Raw genomic sequence first — 20,741 nt, forward strand, 5'->3', positions numbered from 1 at the left:
GTTCGAAAGAAATTTTTTTCAGGGGCAACATTTCAGATCTTATATGAGAATATGAAGGCAATAGGGCCTTATATTCCCATAAAACTTGACGTATCCATAATTATTAAGGAGCTGTATACAGACGCCCCTTTAGAGTAGGTTTCACTACTATACAAACACAAATTCATTGCTAGGATAAAATTTTTACAAGGTCACTATAAGACGTCTGATATCAAAGTATGATAATCGGGCGGCCTTTTAAGAACCTCCATCAGACCCTAGTATCCTTACGGAGCGCTACACACCTAGAGCATTTAGAGTTAGAGTCGGCTTCCGTACTATGCATAAACGCAGTGCTACGAAATTCTTTTTACAAGTGTAATATAAGGAGTGTGGTTTCGAAGTATGACGGTAGAAGGGCCTCTTTTTAAATATCACCACTACACTCCATGTATCGCAATAAAGCGCTATACACAAGGACCTTTAAAGTCCGCTTCACCGATAAACACAAAAGCACAGCTCAGAAGACATTTTTTCAGGGGCAGTATAAGGAGTCTGATATTGTAACGAGGCTCAGACGCAGTTGAAGATGCAATTTGCACTGTGCACGGGGCAGAAACTAAGCCAACGCTAACGTCTAGTACAGCTGATGATGATGATTATGATGATGTCTTCAAATATTTTGGCACGTACCCACAAGGGGGGATTGGCCAGGGCTAAACCGGTTAAATACGTGGGAACTTCAAAATAATACTTATTTCCGGAAAGAGGCTGCGCGATGCCGCGCCAAACCTTGTCTTCCTTTTCTTCGAGTACTCAACCCTCAGCATTCCCTGCTTCTTCAAAATCCAATAAAAAATCGAGCTGTCCTTCTTAGGTAGCCCTTGGCGACATGAAAGTGTGAAGGACCTACAGCGCCTTATATTTACTGGCGGATCCAGAGGGGAGGTCCGGATGTCCTGACCCCCCTCTTATGCTGTATTTGGGTGGTCGTTATAGAGCGCTCTGTAGCACTCCGGAAAGCGACTCCGCGTCCGGGTGGTCGAAATCGAGCGCTCGACGTGTGTTCGGTTGGTCGTCTTAGATCGTCGTCCTCTACTCCGAGCGCCTCCGACTGCTCTGATTCCGAGCGCCGCCGAAATCTGGAGGCGAGCGGGTCACGTGACCCCGGCCGCCGCGACTGGCGGTCGCTGAGGCCTAGCCAGCGGTTTGTTGTGGGAGCATTTCGACGTTTTTGCTGTTACTGAAGGCATCTCCGCATCATGTCGAAACAGAGACGCCTATTGAGTGTAGGGGAACCGTCTCCCCTGCTTCTGCAGGCCGAAATAGACGCCGAGGACGACAACTTGAAACCGCAGCCGTGCAGTAGCCGTGCTGGCCGCGCCGCGGCGCCACGGTCGCGTGCTGCTCCAAGATCGGTTTCACGTTCGGTAGGGAATAGTGACTCTTGCTCGAATGTCCGCATCGGTGTACTCCGCGCCTGAGTATCAGAGCGACCACCCGAATACAGCATTAATTTCGGAATTTATACCCCCGATAGGATGACCCCTCAGGTTGTAGAAAAAGTCTAGTTGATGTTTTTTTCTACTTCTTGCATTTATGGTTATCAAAAATTTAGGTGAATAAAACAGGCTACAATCCTCCTCCTCATCCTAACTATCATCACCACCATCATCAACAACATCATCATCATCATCATCATCACTGATAGAAGCTGACTCCACCCCCCCCCTCAGAAAAAACCTGGATCCGCCCCTGCTTATGCTAACAGAATATACGTATGCGGCAAAAGTGTGACAAATGAAGCGTTACATACAGAGGGACAGACGACGCGTTTCCTCGTAACGTCCACTTAGGAATGCTCAAGCATTTAAGTCAAGAAGAAAGGCCGATTTTTGTAATGTCGCTCATTCGCGTTCCATGCCTTCGTACGCTGTATATTTTCATGACAAATTCACGCTAAGCAATTCTGCTCCTTGCGCCGACCGCCTGTCGGGAGAAGAAACGGCCCCTGCTCCAGTTGTTCGGCGCATTCGTTGCCATTCACGGCAGCAGTGGCATAATGGAACACGGCGCTCACAAATAGAATACCCGGAATAACACAGCCCGGTGACATCCTTCACGTGGCCTCTTCTTTTGTTCTGCATTTCTCCTTTCCACCCCCTCTACCTTCATACCCTCCCCGCTTCTCTCATGATTCTTTATATGCGCCTCTCGCCCTTCTTTCCGCCATTCACTGGCTTAGCTATTCTGAAACGCACTGCCTTTTCTGTGGACCAGACCACAGAACAACGTTCAGCTTTATTCTGTGGACCAAACCACAGGGCGATGTTCTGTTTTGAGCTATTGTTAAAAGGGCCTCAGTCGTCGGCTTCCGTGACGCAGAGGTTTTGACTCTAACGACATGGATTCGAGTCCCGGCAGTTGAACTGTTTTTCTTCCAAAGTTAATTTCCTGCTGTAACATGTTCTGTCAAGTCAATTCTACGCATTGTTTATGTAAACAAGTGTGAATTGGTATGTTTTAGGTCGTTTAGATGAACAAGGCTTAACCATATTGTGCTACGGAGCACAGAATAAACCTGAGCATTTATTACCCAGTTGTCTGACCCACAGAATAGGCACTGCCCCTCTGAAACACTTCGTGAGGCATTCAAACACACTTTGTAAGGACAACATCTCCCGTCCGAATAATCCACTCCTTTGGAAGATTTTTAAATTAACTTAAGTGCGCACAACGGTGTTTTAAAGACGATAGTCTTTCTTGGGCTACTTAAACCCAGAAATTTTGATCTGTCTGTATGTCTGTCTGTCTGTCCGTCCGTCTGTCTGTCTGTGACTCGATTCAGCCACCCGGCAAAAGCAGAACAATGCCTGCGCAATAGTCTTATATAGTCACCGCTAAATCTACCCGTCTATGTCCGATGTAATGTTCATACTTGCCAACATTGTTGAAGAAGAAAGAAGAACAAGGCATTACGCAAATATGAGACAACAAATCAATACAGAAATGATATTTGCAGTGTTCCTTTATAAAAAAATCAAACATGCTTGACTTTTGCGAAATTATATACTTCATCAACTGCAGAAAAAGAATCCACTCCGCCGTCGCCTGCTGTCGTCCGCGCCACTATAGCTTCTGGCGCCATTTTAAGAAATCAACCGGCTACAGTTACGCAAGGTTCCACTAGGTAGGTACCACGTTCTGCTTGCAACGCACGTGGAGTAGGGAAACGCGGTTCTTTAAACGTTGAAGTAGGGCGCCTCGATTCACGCGCGTCTTCGCCGTACGGCAGCGTTGGCATCGAGACACCCGGCTTGGAGCAGTGGAACGCGGTAAATTTAAAATGACTTAAGCAAACCTTTGGCATCTTTACCTTGGGAGGAGCGCGACGCAAGAGGAACAACATGAGAGGTGAGCGGGAAAGCGAAGGGAGGCATTTACTTCGCAAAAGCCAATAAAGACTATCGTCTTTTGACGGCATTTGCAAAGAAAGGAGCAGATACGCGGCCAATTTTTTCCTCCTATTTCAACACCACCCGGGCTTGCGTCCTCGCAATAACACACGCACGCGCGCACACACCGGACATCGCTCATTCAGTTGCACAGGCCATCGTACCGGCCGCAAGCGCCACTGGAATTACAAGCGCAGTGGCTTTTCACTCCTGCTCCTCACAACGCTGCAGGCAGGCTTCCGATGCACACTCACAAAATCTGATTGATTGATTTGATTGATTCATTCATTGATTTGATTGATTCGCTGATTTGATTGATCGATTCACTGATTTGATTGATTGATTGATTGATTTGATTGATTGATTGAGTCGCCCGAACAGCCCGGAGACAGTGTCCAGACACCGCCCTACATAGCCTTCGGGCTATTTTCTTCGGGCTATCTCTTTGTTTGCTCCATCCTCGATTTATTTGCGTTGTCAGAAAAAAAAAAAAAAAACACGGCTCTTTCCAGGAAGCATAATAAAAAAATTTAAAACAAAAAGACTTTCAAGCAGCGGCTGTATGAGATATGAAAAGGCAGGAGCAGCGTAACTGCCTCCATGCCTGCACTTTACATTTACCGCGAGCGATGGCGTAGTCAATATTAAATCCAAGCTGCGATATAACATCCGATGCGACACGTATGGCAAATTAAACGTACCGCTGCTGCGTTATTTTGGACAGAGGAAACGAAAAGCACCTTTTTTTGTTACAGAGAAGGGAGGTGGTCAGGCCCTGATTTATTGATTGATGGTATGGTTGAACGGGCCCACGCGACGCAGGCGATGAGGCGCGCCGTTGTGGAGGGCTCCGGATTAATTTTTACCACCTGGGTATCTTTAACGTGCGCCGAAATCTCGTACACACGGGAGTTTTTGCTTTTCGCCTCCATCAGAAAAGCGGCCGCCGCGGGTCACTCCCAAAATCTGCTTTCGCTCTTTCAATCAAGGCCGGGGAAGGGGGGAGGGGGGGGGGAGGGGGAGGGTTGCGGACAACGAAGCCCTGCTTTTCCGCAGATACCTCCTGAAAGAATGACTACTTCGCCATTACGTTCCAGTCCTTGTTTGGAAAAGTAGGAGAATAACTTTATTAAAAAAAAAAAAAGACAAGTTGTTCCGCGGACCCCCTTTAAAAAATATATATATATACATCACCGTAACCACCCGGAAACGTTCAGCAAATGTGCCACGGGCGGCTGTCCCGACCAGAGCTGAGCACACATTTTTGCACGCGTGCATGCCGGCCCCATTTTTCTCCACGCTGCTTACGCACTCTTCCCAGTCTACAAGATGCCGTTTAGGGACCGCACGTTGAACGTCAGCAGCACTATACGAGGATTGGAAAAAGTAATGCACGGCCACGCGTGTGCCAGCAAGCGGCACAAAGGCACGAGAAGATCCTCCAGCGAACAATATACGCGCCTCGAATGCAGGCGAGTTTGTGCGCCGGCTGATTTTTTTTTTTCTTTCCCCTACATCGGGTTGTGGCGTTTCAAGCCTCGCATATCGCCGCACTGGCATCGCTCGCATTATTCAACGCGTTCTCTTTAAGGTCAGGGGTTACAGAAGAAAGGTATTCAAACCAATGCAAATACTTCAGGGAAGCTAAAGGGCCGAAATCCGATGTCACTAAAAAGAGATGGTTCACCACGCTACCATATATCATTGCACAACTATGATTATATTACGAGATGCAGTACCCGCTGCATTTTTTTTTTTTTGCGGGGGGGGGGGGGGGGGGGGGGGCTCTTTGCAGGAGACCAATGAGGCTTCGATAACCGGGTGCTCTGTGACATCATGAGCAAGGATCAACACTACTTAATCGAAATCAGGGTATCGTGAATTCTCGCATATTCCCGGCTAAATTCAGAGGGAATCAGAAAATGCATTGAAAGTTGTGCAGGGAAGCTGTAAAGCGGAGAAAAAAAAAACGGTGAATGTGCTATACGGAGCGATGGCGCAAAGTGCGCAGATCATCTAGCCTATGCATGAACGTTCGTCCACGTGAAAACCTCACTTGCACGCCTTCGCGCTCTTATATATATATTATAAAAAAAAAGCGGAATAGTGCGATTTTCTTGTACAACGAATTAATCGATGGCAGAGCCGTTTCGAGCTCACCGACAGTGCTGAAATGCGTGTTTCTGTTAACGGCACCCGTTTCGCACGAATTTTACGAAACAATAAACGGCGGACCAGACACAAGAAGTCACAATAAGGACTGCTCTAAGGTCAGGAGTATTTCGAATCTTTGCACCTGCCTCTCGTTTCTCCGGCAAAAAAAATGAGTAAGCATTCTTTGCCTTACGCATTCTGTGCGGAGTACCCCACAACCCCAACCGTGCAACGCCAGCATCTACACAAAAATGCATAACCGCCGAAATTAACACATTCAATCGTTGAAATATTAACTAAATCTGCCCGTCTAATGCATCGGGCGCACACGGCGAAGACAAATAAAAAAGGCGCGAAGAAAAACAAATTGAAGCACGAATAAAAAAATAGTGAAGAAGCACCAAACCGTGTAACGCTCTCTTCATCCGCACAAAATTGCATAATGCCGGAGTTAGCTCTTTAATCATTACAATAGCATTTATGCAGATTATTGGTCCAAAGACAAAAAAGATTCCTTATGAAAACAAGCGACGAATGTTTACACGTCAGATGACAATTATCAGAACTGCTGCACATGTTTTTATTTACGTGGACTCTTCGGCCGCAGAAGAAACAAATAAAAACAGAAAAGCGTATCTACGTCATCACAAATGTCACGCCCACTGAGTACCTAAAAGAAAAAAAAATGGCTCCAATCCACGCTGTGAAGGTGGTTGGAAAGCAAAGCTGTAAACGACACCCATAACAATTGCCCATGCGACGTCACTTGAATTCACACACGTGGCTCTACAAAGAGTGAAACCAGAGATCCTGCCAGCCGTTACCTGGAATTCGCGGGAGCAGCGTCCCGAACGCAGCAGCGTCGGCCACGGCCGGGCTAGAGCGGCGGACTCGCCCGCTGTAGCCCGGCCGTGTGTCGGCGGAAAGAAAACGGAGAGGAGCGCCTTTCGAAGGATGACACAGCGGAATCTAGACATCCTTATGTGCTAGCTTGGGGCAACACCACCGCGCGACACAAGCGCAGACACCGAAACAATTCGGAATGCGAGCTTAGTGATTTCCATTTATACCGATTTAAACTAGTAGTTGGTTTAGTAAGTTTGAGAATTGCGAGAATGCTGAGGGAGCTTTTATAATCGCTATTTATCAGAACCAGTTGCTACTTTCGCCTTTTGTAATACCTCTTAAAACCTCTTAAAATTTAGAAGACGGAGTCCCATTCGTGGCAAGCAGTGCGCAAAAAGAGTGTTTCTATAGCGGCCAGATGTCTGTATTATGGTCTCTACATTTTGCTTTCCCGCCCAGCAGGCCAATCCTTAACGTATCTTTACCGTACGACCGCTTAATTCCATCGGGTCCGGGTTACCCATGAGGTGCTGTCGAGCGAGTTAATCAAGCCGTGCGAAGGAAGCGTGAAAGGGACATAAGGTTGTGCCAAAACAGGCCCAAAACAACCGCCGCTAAAGCAGACGACAAAGCCGACGGAATGGTTCCCGCCGACGCGCCCGCCGGGGTAAGTAGGCTCCCGCGCGCGGGAAACGCTGGGTAATAGCGCCCATTCGCCGCGCCATCTACACTGTGCAACGTAAGCGAAAAGCGCCCTCCCACTCCCCAGCCGCATCGGGAGTATCGTGTGGCGCACGCAACGACGAAACCGTTGTCTGGTAGAGGTAGAAAGCTTTGCTTTATAATCGCCCACTGCGCCTAACAAGTGCAGAGTTCACAGGCTCCTAACAATTAGCTTTTATGGCGAAAGGCTTCAATGGCTCAATTGGCCATAAAAAAAAAAAGCGGCGTCCGGCATCCGTAACGGGAAAAAAATGCCGCAGCTTACGCTAGTGGTGCAAGGCTGGAGAAGCAAACGCTTATCCGCGAGCCGGTACAGGAAGAACTATGCGCAGGCTGCGGAAATGAGCCAGAAACCTTGCGACATATTGTAACGGAGTGCAAAAGTATCCGTCCAGTCCTCAGTGATGGAGCCATCCAGCTTCCGGAAGCCCTTGGCTTAAGGTTAGCGGAAAAGTGAACTGGACAGCAGTAGAGGTTAGTAAAAGAAGGTTAGAATGTTGGTAGGAAAAGAGCAGAGAACAATCTGGGAATACATGCGAACAAAGAAGTCAGGCTAGCACAAAAATTTCGTAATAAAAGTATTTGCTTTTTATTTTGACATTATTTTTATATTTTTTTATTTTATTTGGTTTGTATTTTTCCGGCGAGGTGATTGTACAGTAGCGTTGCGACTAAGGCCGCTGTGCAACGCCACCCCGTTACAAAGGGGAAGCCACTAAGCCTCATCATCAGCAGAGTGCACCTCACATGGATTTCCGAAATTGCCGCTGAAAGTTGTCCATGACTGGCAGGCCCGGATCGTTTTGTCCGCAGCTTTTCACATCTCTCCAAAAGTGGACCGCCTTAGTACGCGCTAGAACCCGCGGCAACCAACTCCGCCAACTCGGCGTCTGCAGCGCGAACTCGCCGTCTGTGCTCCCCCCCCCCCCCCCCCCCCCCCCTTCAGGATTGAACGAGATTGAAGAGATTTGTACCTACTTTCAAGTTATTTAATCAGGACAGAACCATTTTTGTCTGAACGGACAGCCACCCTTAAACTCGGCAATAGACAATCCCAACCCTGCACCTTCCCGAAAGTGGCACCCCCCAAGGTTCAATCTTATCTCACACAGTTTAGCATAGCTAGCTCTTAACCCTGTCGCTACGGCACTCGCCAACATTCCCTCGCTCCACGGTAGTCTATACGCCAACGACATAACAGTCCGGGTAACTCACGGCACTGCTGCCTACATTGAATTCACCCTTCAAATTGCGACGGACACCACACCCTATCATGCGCCCCTGACTCAGTCCCACACGCACCTCCTCACTCCACGCCGCCGGCCCACCCCTTGGCCTCCCCCCATACAAATCTACATCAATTACCAACCAATAACACCTACGCCAAGTTGGTTCACCATAGTCGGACTGACCTTACAGCAAAATCGAGGCAACTCTTGCACGATACAAACGCTCAACCGACACGTGACACAAACTGTAGGACTTATCCGCCGGACCAACCCCCGCGGCCATGGTCCCTCCGAAAAAGTGACATATTACCTGCTACAGCTCTCCCCTCACGCACTCACTCCTTTACTTGTACCTTAGAAAAGCGGAACTCGACAAATTGGAAACCTTACAGCGCAGCACTTCTCCGTCCACCCGACACCTCTATAATCCGCCTCCTATCAACTGAAACTTTTAACACGATCCCCGAGCTCCTCGAAGCCCACCGAATTAGCAAACTTGCTCGCCTATCCACAACTCCCACAGGTTCGATCCTCGTGCCCCAACTCAACCTTACTGTTCCAGGACCCCCTCCCCCCCTCTCGCTACCTACCCCTATCCCACCACGAAAATATCGAAATCCTCCCCTCCCCGTCACATGCATCCTACCTACAGCCCACCCCCACGAGGCCGAGGAAGGCGGCAATAGCGCTGGCCATATATATATATATATATATATATATATATATATATATATATATATATATATATATATATATATATATATATATATATATATATATATATAGAGAGAGAGAGAGAGAGAGAGAGAGAGAGAGACAGATGCCAAGACCGAAGCGAGAGCGGTCGGCTCGAAATGTAAGAGAAAAACGATATTGTATGCGTTTTTCCTGTGTTTCCATTGTTCTTCGGTTATAAATCACTATTCGTGTAACAATCTCGCCGACTGAGCGCTCCTTTTAGAAACGGTCGTTATCTCGGCGAGAAGTTGAATTATTCAGCCATCATGTCAATCGTAGAGGACCTGCTGAGAGATCTTTTTTTTTTTTTTTTTTTGATGGAGCAATATGTGAATTCAATTAACAATGAAATGTATTTGCATCGCATACAGAGAGTACACGATGCCGAAGGCCGGCAGACGAAGCTGTCTCAAAGGGCAGGTTGACCGAGCAGCGGGCCACCCTTTTGTGGCACCAGCGCAATACAGCCAGCGCAATACATGCAGTTTTCAGCAGAACATAAGCCAAAAAAAAAAAAAAAAACAATAATAACCCTTGCGACTTCGGAAACCCTCAAGACACCGGTTTAAATGTTACATATGTTCCATGATTTAGTTTAGAGCTAGTTGTTCTTATTTATATTGAATAATTGTGCAGTTTAACGCGCCGAATCTTCACTTGGGCTATGAGGCGCGCCATAGTGAAGGACTCTGAATTAATTTTGACCTCTTGGGGGTCTTAACGCGCACCGACATTTCGACACAGAGGCGCTTTTGCTTTTCTCCTGCATCAGAAAACCAGCCACCGCGGCCTGGATCCGACCCGCGTCCTCGGGCTCAGCAGCACAACGCCATAGCCACTGAGCCACCGCGGAGGGTAGTTTCTCTCATTTAACTTCTTCGATCGAGGTACAACGTGAAAGAAGGCGTTCCCGCTATAACGATCGAGTGATGCAGTTTGAGTCGGACATGGTTGTTTTTTTTTCTTATTGTACTGAATGTCAGCTACGTGAAAGTGAAATCGCTATATTTGATAGATACGGTTTATTATTTTAATGTCTAATTTTGCGACTGCACAAGTTTTGTTGATAATTCGTTTAAGATTGACGGCTTAATAAAATCTTCCTTCTTCTCACTGATACGTTCTTCTGTTCCTTGGCTTATACTGCGCACGACAGATAATAACCGTTAAATGTTATTAGAAACCAAGCCAATAAATTATTTTCCCGAAATAATAAAAAAAATTACGCTTGTCTTACAGCCGATCAGCGCGAGTGACATGGAGGCTTCAAAAATTTCAGCATTTTAAACCAGTCATCATCACCATCATCACTGGCGTCGCCATTATAGGTCCCAAGGACGCAGCTAGCCCCGGGTAACAAATTTATTAAGAACAAGCAGCGAAACCAACCATCGTCGTCTACTCCCCATAACACGATAGCATGAACGTGCATTGGCGCAACGCGTAGGAGACAGCTCGAATCCATTCGAAGGCGTTGAGGCGTATCGCAAGCAAAGCGACTCCAGAAGCAAGACTGCAAAGCCCTTTGGCAACGCGAGGCGAAACAAGGTGTCCCGGGCGTTCAGGTGGATATTCGTCCTTTCGCATCCTCGGATTTCGTTTGTAAGTGCCGCTGTGCGTCAAGCGATAGACAGTTTCCTTGGAGCAGAATTAGTGCCCACCGCACACGTGGTGTTAGCAGCTACATTTCCGTACATATCCCGCCCCCTAACTCTACGTCTCCATATATATCCCCTCTTTCTCGGAAGGAACACTAGCATGCAAAATTTGCTGCAGCCGCAATTTGAGCAGCCGCCTCTCAGAATCATGGCATTCATTCCAAATCGCCAACGCGACAGGGCAAGTTTCCAAAGCATATACTAATCGAAAAACGAAAAAAAAAAATGCAGAAGTGCACATTGACTCACACGGCACGCCGACAGAGCTTGCAAACGCCCGTCAGCGACGGCTCGTGCACTCCGCCGCCAAAGCGGCACATCTTCACGGACTCGGTGAAAAAGCCCCACGGAGCGGCCACTTTACGGCTAGGCCGGTGGGCCACGCCGATCATCGCTTCACGGTGCGTTAGCGCCGCGCGTAACTGATACAGCAGCAGGGCGTCTGCCACCCGCTCCGCATAGGCGCGCGAAAGCTGCGGTCTGGCGACAAGGATAGTCGAGCAGAGTGGAAGAAAAACTCGGCTGCGTCGCGACATGCGCCTTTTATGCCGAGCGCAGCGAGTGCATTGTTTGACGGCTCGCCGTCCCCGTTCGCGTGATGAATAGCTTTCGGTTGCCACGCGAAGCTCCAGGTGACGTCGGCGCCCGGAAAGGGCAACGAGCGCGAGAAGAGACCGCGCTATAAGAAGTGAGATACGGTACTATCTCTTCGCAGCTGCGACGGATAGTGACTGCTTTTTCTGCATGTGTACAAGTGGCGGAAGCGCGTGCGGTGCGCTCCCGACTGCGCTGCACCGCACGCGTTATGCGGAGGTCTTGGTTCGATTCTCGCTTCCGATCACGAGGATTTTTTCTCAACTTTGATTAAAAAAATTACAGTTACCGTTATCGGCGCAACAAAGCACCTTCAAGTAGGATATATATATATATATATATATATATATATATATATATATATATATATATATATATATATATATATATATATATATATAATACACACACACACACACACACAGAGAGAGAGAGAGAGAGAGAGAGAGAGAGAGAGAGAGAGAGAGAGAGAGAGAGAGTCGAACCTCGTTAATTCGAACTCCGAGGGGACAGAAAATCTGTTCGAATTAGCCGGAGTTCGAACTAGCGGGGGTCCCTTTGATTGGCGGTACAGCGCACGCTACCAGTATTATGCGCGATACAGTAGGCGGTATTGGACGTCCTTCGGAGTGCAGTTTCAATAATTACGTGCAGCGAAAGTACGGCACACGGAATGGTTAGTTCGAGATGCGAACCCGAAGAAGCAGGCACGCACTTCTGGACTGCGATCCATAGAGCGAAGGTGGCGCGGTTGATGCCAGCTGCTTCAGCGTACTCGGAGGAGGCACGCGGTTACGCCTGTGGGAAGCTGCGGAGGCTAGTGACGCACTGAACTTTGGCCTTCGGCTTCGAATTTCACGAAAGGTAGTCTGCGCGAACGGGTAACATCGTTCGAATTAACCGTGGCGGGTGTTTCAGGTTCGAATTAGCGAGAGTTTTCCCCCATTCAAATGCACGTCACTTTGCCGGGACCAATGCACCTACAGTTCGAATTATCCGTTGGTTCGAATTATGCGACTTCCGCATCATTCCGACACCCGCATACTCATATACAATGCCAGCATCCTAGAAAACCAATTAAGGTATACGGGAGGTACATCATTTTTTCGTATTGAAAAAAAAAAAGACATCTTTTGCGGGCGAGGGCCGAACTCACGACCTTCATGCATACTATGCCATAAAACTATGCTACCTGGAAGGCCGCGCTCTCCGCCACTTTCTTGGGTATTTTTAACAAGTGCTAAAAGCGCTTTCTTAACGAGTGCCGTAATTTATACAGAAACGTGCAGGGCAGCCAGGAAACTGACCTACGACACTTTTAGAATGCGGAATCCGAGCTTAGGGCACGGCAGCGCTCGTTGTGAGCGCAAGTGCGAGGCGTTTTATAACAGCCATCTTCGCGCAAGGCTATCTCTCCCGCCTGCAGCGCCAGCACACATATTTCCAGATGTTTCAGTGCATACGTTCGTGACGCAATATTGTAGGAACAAAGAGAAAAATTAGACGCGAGGGTTTTATTTCATAACTGAAATTGCAAAATGCATTACAGCCCACGAATCGTCCTGAGGCAAAGTACCTATAGTTTCGTAAAAATTCGCAAGAAGTCGGTCCATGTGCATATGTAATCCGCGGCACAACACAGGCAATCAATCAGCCTGAACTGAAACGCAAGACCACGAACGCGCGGCGAAAAATTCCGCGAAGGAAAACAAACCGGTGACAAAAAAAAGAAAATCGGGCAAGTTGCCGCCAGGCAATTGTGTAATGTACGCTGACACTTATGAAATATAGACCAATCACGATAGCACATGTGGCCTAAACCGTTTCTTCGTGACGTCACAACACCTGCCACAGCAATGAAATCAAATTATATGCAAGCGAATTCCGAGCTCCTATCTCTGCCAGTGCGCTGGGAGTCTTGGCAACCACGGCAGCGCGCGGGCGTCCCATATCTAAGGCGCACACTAAACTTTCTTACACCCTTTTTGGCCGAAAAGGGCGTAAAAATCTTGTCCCATGGCGCACATCTTTAAAAGGTGTTTTGGCTAAAAAAAGGGTGTAAGGATGAAAAAAGGAGTGTTCGCGTGAACACCCTAAAAAAAGGGTGTGGGCAGCGCAGCTACGGGTGACAATGTGGATCCGCAAGCGCGCAGCATGACATACAGACACATTCAATATGCAAAAGGCACACTTGGATTACAAATGAACTGAGCAAGACAACCAATGGAATGTATACGGACACGAGCACATACTTGGAAACACATCAGCTCTTCTTGCTTTTATCGCCAGCAGAGGAAGAAAGTCCTCCGATAGAGACGGTAGGCTTCTCGCAAAAATCGGATATTTTACCCCTGATTTTGGAATTACGCATTGTATCGTGAGCATATACAAATCAGTATGTGGATATGCAAAAAGTTTGTAACCGCGAGGTAGTTATTATGTTCAATAAGTCATGGAATTTTATTAAAAACCAAACAAATATTCTCCTTCATCTCAACACCCTTCAAGAAAGGTGTTCATTATTTCAACACCTTTTTTCCCTAAAGGGTGTAAAGCTACGCATTGGGGTGTTGGAAATTAAGGAACAGGGTGTAAAGAAGAAAAAGGGCGTAAGAGACCTCCAACTTTGGAGACATTTTATACCCGTTTACACTGATGGACATAACATTTTCTACTAGCGGGAGGATGTTTCTTACCTCACGATGTTTAAAACAATATTAATTGGCATAAATTATAACCAGTGAAAATGTTTAAACTTGAGCTAGGTTCGATGGCGATAGCAAAAAAAAAATTAGAGCCCTTCCACCCCGTGAAAAGGGATGGCCAACAAAGCTGCGGTGCCCAGCCTCAACGTGAGGTTTGACTGGGTCCAAGGGGTGCACAAAGCAAAACACGTTTGTTTGTAATTTGCGATTGAGCATTGCTCCTGGTTATTAACTGAAAGTCCAGTCCTGTCCAGTCACTGCTCCTCGCGCATGCTCAGCACGGCTCATCACGAGCCACGTGAAACGGCTATCAAGCGGCTCCGACGCAGCGTCAGACTTGGCTACTGCGCAATTGAGGCGCACACATGGGCACGCGCCGGCGCCAGTGCGTCTGCCGCTGCTATGACGCAACACAATCCAACACAATCCCCTTTAATCCAATCCAATCGAATCCAATCCAATGCCCCTCGCGCTTGCGCAGAACTAGCCACCATAGCAGAACGGCCCTTCACGGCACACGCGAAACTGCTCAACCTCGGCCGGTGTACGCTACAAAACACAGGAATCGTGGGTAGAAATTTATTACAGCGCGGGCATGGTAATCACGGCGCATGCTCTATGAAGGCCCTAGGACCTTTTTAATTTTGTATGATTTTTTCCATGCCCCGAGTGTGTGGCGCGCAGTTTTACGATTCCGTGGATTTGAGTGGGCTCCGCAACTTGGCGCTACGCTCGCTAGCGATTCCTGTCTACATCGCTCTGGGACCGGAGACGATCTGCTGGATCCTAGCCTTGCTGTAAAAAAGAAAAAAGAAAAAAAAAAGAGAACTGCGCCGCCTGTAAAGGGTGCACCACCACAGATAGGGTATTATAACAGCGAAGCCGGCTTTCAAGCCTGTTCGAGTGTGAGCGCAAGAGGCGCATGCGGATTCGCACACCTCTTACTACCCCATTTCAAAGGTACTAGTCTTTTTTGGATTCTAAAACGCTAAAAAATTGTCGCAGCTTGCACTGGGCGTGCAGGCTGGAGAAACAGCGAAGCTGGGGTCGCCCTAGATTGCTTCCCCCTTCGATCCGTTGTCAATGTGGGGGACACACTGGAACAGCCTTGTAAAATCCGGCTAACTTGGCTTCACCCCTCAGCACTTAGCCAAGCCTAGCAAGAACATCGCGAAAGCTAACAAAACGTAGCAAACTTAGCAACACTGGAAGAAACTAGGTCAACCCAGAGCTCCGCTGTTTTTTTTTATGCAACTGAACACCTATTTCACACCCTTTCAACATCCTGCAGAAAGCCAAGCGTGTCGCAGTCGGTCAACACGCTTTTCGACACACAGATATAGTCTTTTTTATTTTAAAAGTTCAAATTGATGTCTCACGTGCCAAAGCTAAACTTGGGCCATGAGGCGCACCTGCGTATAAAGAAACGAGAGATCAGTGCAGACGAACAATTCTTTTTTTTTTTTTTGCTTCTGAGCATTTCTCACGAGGTAGAGAGGATGGTATAAGGGAATGTCTTGTACTTCACAGTGCAATTATGCATGCACGCATGGCCTTAATCAATCGCAACACCTTTTCCACACCCTAGGAAAAACCAAGGGTGTTGATGTTGGTCAACACACTTTTTCCACAGAAAAAGGGTGTAAAGCTACGAAAAGGGTGTTGAGATCCAAGAAAAAAGATGTAATGGCCTCCCAACATCCTTTTTTCCCACTTGTGCTACACCTTTTCTGGTCAAAAATGGTGTCGAAAAGTTTAGTGTGCGGTGTCTACAGAAACGTCAGGCTCATTTAATCGGAGTGATTTCAAATTACGCGCTCATTTCCCGGCATGTAGTCCACCCTAGCAACCGCGGCGTCCGCAGCAACGCGCGACTGCACCTGTTCCCTCATACGTCTGAAGCCCAAAGCAAATACTGCAACCAACTAGGAACGCTCAGACATATCATCCTAGAGTGCTAGCAAAATCCAAGCCACCACAAAATCGTAGCTTATTTGGTGGCTCTAGCGTAACCCAGAGCCACTAAATGAGCCACGTTAGCGTAACCGAGCCTGCTCCTGTCGCACCAGTGCGCTGTATCGAAATCCTCGAAAAGTAAACACAACTGTCATGGTTACCAGACGGCGGCCGGACCAATTCCGCTCGTCAATGTCGGCCGCAATAGAGCGCGTAAATCTGGCCACTTATGGCTGCCGCCGTGGGTCAGTGTCGTTACTCTTAATAGTTGTAGCCAAGGCGGCGCATGGATACCCGTGAAGAGGGCACCACTCCCACGAAAGCAACGGTGCTCTTTCTCTCTCTCTAAGATTACACAGTACAGCAAACTGCCTGCTTCCGCAGCGTGCTCACTTCACGATCAAGAGATGCATGGTTCGAGACCGATTAGGGGAAGTTTTTTTTTTTTTTTTTTTTCAGAGGTAAAGGACGCGCGCAAAACTAGGGACTCTGTCTACGTCACCAGACACGTCGCCGCCCCCAACATCAATTAGTTTAGTCGTTTTACTCCCCACTCGCCCATCTGTGGCACCTGCCGGCACGACGTGTCACGTTCATAGGCCACCTTGACGAAGAGCGCTGAAATCAAACAAACAATGAACAAGTCAAAAAATAAATGATGCGAACACAGTATACGGGCCACATGGACGTACATGTCAAATGTACTGAAGGAAGGCCAAAAAGCGCTAACTGTCCAGCTGTCCTTGGGCGCATTGCACGGGTGAAAGTACTTCGCAAGCGGCGGTAATCAGCCGTGCCTATGCTCTCCACACCTGAGTCGACACCACAACACGCCTTGTCGCCGTTCCTTACTGTTGCCGAAAAGGAAAAGAAAGAAAAAAAAAAAAGACGGACAGTGGGAGTGATTTCGCAAAGGGCGTGAAGCAGCCTCGCTTCCTTTTATAGCGAGCACAAAGAAAACGCGTCGCATTGAGTGCTGTTGCTAAGGCAAGCCGACTGGAATGGGGATGCAGCTTATTACGGCGCAGTGGCATTTACGCGGGCGCGAGAGACAAACGCTTTTCGCGATCCGGTTAATGTATTCATTTTGTGGCCATGCTCACTGCGCAACTGTATTTTATTTTCAACTAATCGGTTTTAACTATCTTTCTCATTTATTCACTGCTCATTTCACGGCCTATGCCCCAATTCTAAAAACCTGCAGATCGACCTTTAAGACGTGCACTCGATACATCTGCCTGCGACGAGCTACATCGTTAAGTAATTTTTTTTTTAGTGCTTAAGCATTTTTGTGCGGTCTCCACGAGGAGGAAACTCGGCTGTGACGCCTGATGTGCCACACTTTTGCCGCATATTAAGAAAATGCCGCATATTAAGAAAGAAACATAAAAGCCGCTACAGGGCCTTCATACACTGACATGAGACTCATCGTATATTGCACTTAAAATGTCTCCCTATATACGTATAGCTATGCACTTTCGTCTCTAAAGGCTTTATTAGGCAGGATGCATGGGTCTTATGAGGTATTTTACAAAATGCGCTAGGGCCTCCATATTTGCATACCATGACCTGTTATAGTGCTTCTGGAAAAATGCATTACCAGCAAATCGTTCGAGTATAGCAGCGAAGCCGACTATAAATGAGTTCATTTTAGAGCGCTTCTTGAGGATACGTGTAGTGTTATGGAGGTATTTATTCAAAGGCCCTGCGGTCTATACATCGTCATCCTGTGGGACAACCTGGACTTTTACGTGACCCACGGAACACTCCCAGTTACCTTATTTTTTACCTCTTCCTTTTTCCCCCTCTCTTTCGCCCTGCCTCCTTTAGGGCCTTTATTCCATTCACCCCTCCCCCGCAGAGAGTAGCATGTAGGCGAATACATGCCTGGAGACCTCTCTGCTTTCTTCCAATAAAGATCTCTCTCTCTCTCTCTCTCTCTCTCTCTCTCTCTCTCTCTCTCTCTCTCTCTCTCTCTCTCTCTCTCTCTCTCTCTCTCTCTCTCTCTCTCTCTCTCTCTCCTGCGGTCTTCCAACTTGTAATATCAGACTGCTTATTCGACGCCTGGTAAAATGTCTTCCAGCAATGCACATGTGTGTCGCAGTGAAGCCGGCTATAAAGGGGCTTCGTGAATAGCACAGCTGCTTATGCATTTATTTGACAATATTACCACTTGGGCGTCCCTGCAAAATTTCCTTTTTTCCCCCACCAACAAAAAAACAAGCGCGCTAAATAATAAACGAAATTGTTCGAAGATGCACCAGTGTATATTTGAGAGTGCGTGAGCAACAAGTCCCTCTCCTTTGCGGACGCGTCGCTCCAGCTTTAAATGTCCGCAACGCGGCGTTTCTCGCACGCGCCTCGCACACGCGCTAACCGCGCTTTGCGTTCAAACCACCGCAGCGGTCCCGCTTGCTCGCCTAGCAGCGGCATTGGCTGCCTGTCGCTCCTTTCGTTGCCCACCAGTATGGGCCTTTCGTCGCCGTCATTGCCATTCCTCCCCCTTTCACGCCTGCATTCGGATCTTAAATGCGTACAAGCGGTCGCTTGAGTCGCAAGACCCGTCGAGGCAGCAGCACTTGGCGGTTCGCCCTTCTACTTGTCACCATGGCAACGTGGCTAGCGTTCCCAAACGATCCTCCCACGGTACATTAACCCCAATTTCTTTGCCTTTTTGTGCTTCTCTATCACTCACTCCGATGACAGAGGGAGGCGATAATGAACACAATGCCGCGGAAATTTTGCCGATATGGGATCACGCAATAAAATGCTCAGGGGGGTCCGCGCGCGTGACATATTAGTTTTAGCAGTCCGTTCGTTACGTTCGTTACGTTGCTACCGGGTTTACCGGGACCCGACTGCGCATGCGCCATTTGTTCCGTACGCGGCCCGCGTCTCTACCGGCGCTCTGCTTCCGTGTTACCGTATCCCGCAACCGGCTTGCGTTGCTCTGGTCGGCTCGGGTGTTGGAAACTTTAGGCTTAGCGCCCTGGCAAATATTTGATCGCCGCTATCTGTGCAACTGCGAATGACAATCCGTAACACAACTTTTCACCACACTATCATCCCCTTTCTCGCATGTGAAACTTTATTTGAGCTACAACTGCCGTGAGCGACCGGTGACCGAGAAATCTGCGTAGCCTGTTTCGATGCTTCCGCGCAGGTATCGCCATCTCTCGGCCGCTCGGCGCACCGCGCGCCGCGGCATCCACGGCCGGTCAGCATAGGCTTGCATCGCGGCAGATATATCTGATCGCCGCTTTTAAAATAAGCCCTGAGAACAATCCTTAGCACAATTTTTCACCACACTAACACCTACTTTTTCGCAGGTGGAACTTCGATTTAGTGATCAGATTGATTCGGAAGAGCAGCGACAAGCTGTTGCTACCGTGGTCTGCGCCGGTTCGAGCCGCTGAGTGTGCCGAGCTGGCAGGCGCGACCGGCGTGTGCGCGGACTGTTTCCGATGCAGAAAACGCTTCACGATTGCCTGCTTTATCCATTTCTTGCGTACAAACGCGCGGAATCTACAAATTCAGCTCAGCGATCGTCGTAGTTGACCATGGAGCAAACACAGTGGGCGGAGCGGCGCCGACGAGGCATCGCACACCCGCATCGGGCCATGTGTCTCAAATTCACGCGTACGACTAGCCGTGGTGACAGTCGTAACGATCAGTCGCATACGAATCGCGTGTACCAATCGTACATGTGTCTAGCGCTGCAATCGGGCAAGGCCAAGGCCATTCCTCCACGTGAACGGCGCGCGACCATGTCGTCACCTGCGCTCGCTCTGGTGCCGTCGCCGCCGCCGCCGCAGCCCCTGCCTCACAATGCGTCCGGCCGAGCGCGATTTATTTTAGATTTGCAATGCTTTAGGGGAAACTGCGTTCTTTATTTACGTATTTTTAGCGTGTGGATTTTTGCAACAACTCGGCTAATCAGCCGTCACACGGAACGAACGGTACGACGCTACGGAGTGCTAAAACACGTTTTCCGTCTCACTCTACGGAAAGAACCCGGTACGTACGCGCGCATGCGCAATCGGGTCCCGGTAAACCCGGTAGCAACGTAACGAACGTAACGAACGGACTGCTAAAACTCTCTTAGCAGTCCGTATGTTCAGTCGTGTACGTGGTTACCGTGTTGACCGGGACCTGTCTGAGCACTTGGGTATTCGTCGCGGTAGGGATATTAGTTCCGCGGGCCGGCCTTCGCCATGTCCGTGCATACGCCACGGCGGGGTGAGCCTCCTCACCCTTCCGCGCGCGCATGCGCAGTAAGGTCCCGGTAATCACGGTAACAACGAGCACGACTGACTGTTCCGTCGTGTACGTAGTTACCGTGTTGACCGGGACCCGTCTGGGCACTTGGGCATTCGCCGCGGTAGGGGGATTATTTCCGCGGGCCGGCTTTCACCATGTCCGTGCATTCGCCACAATGGGGCGAACCTCCTCGCTCTTCCCCTCGCCCTTCCAAACGCGCATGCGCAGTCGGGTCTAGGTAATCACGGTAACAACGTACATGACGGAACAGACGGACTGCTAAAGCTGTGTAATGCTCTGCACTGGGGTTTATACCGCAGAGCTTGTACCGTGCCACGTGGCGCATACGAAACATTGGCCAGTCTGTGGCAAGTTGTCCAGCCACTCCGCTGGCACGCTGCCATCGCAACGATGGCTCGATCATTTTAAGAGTGCAGTGGTTTG

At 48.6% G+C, this 20,741-nt stretch overlaps 1 protein-coding gene across 6 annotated transcripts in view; it reads right to left on the minus strand.

The window, feature by feature from the left end:
• Ptpmeg (protein tyrosine phosphatase Meg) overlaps positions 1-20,741 on the minus strand; it is a 329,222-nt gene that overhangs the window by 173,075 nt on the left and 135,406 nt on the right. The window contains exon 1 of one of the 6 annotated variants that reach the window (XM_077698429.1): positions 11,032-11,296. The exons of 3 other annotated variants lie outside the window; for them this stretch is intronic. In XM_077698429.1, coding sequence (XP_077554555.1) covers positions 11,032-11,174 — 143 coding nt within the window. In that variant the 5' untranslated portion in view covers positions 11,175-11,296. Of the gene's footprint in view, positions 1-11,031; positions 11,297-20,741 lie in introns of those variants that run through there. 2 more of the 6 variants (XM_077698428.1, XM_077698430.1) reach the window with 2 other exon arrangements.

This window comes from Haemaphysalis longicornis, unplaced genomic scaffold (assembly GCF_048455015.1).
Source record: "Haemaphysalis longicornis isolate Haplotype H1 unplaced genomic scaffold, Haemaphysalis longicornis Haplotype H1 scaffold_2, whole genome shotgun sequence".
NCBI classification, from domain to species: domain Eukaryota; kingdom Metazoa; phylum Arthropoda; class Arachnida; order Ixodida; family Ixodidae; genus Haemaphysalis; species Haemaphysalis longicornis.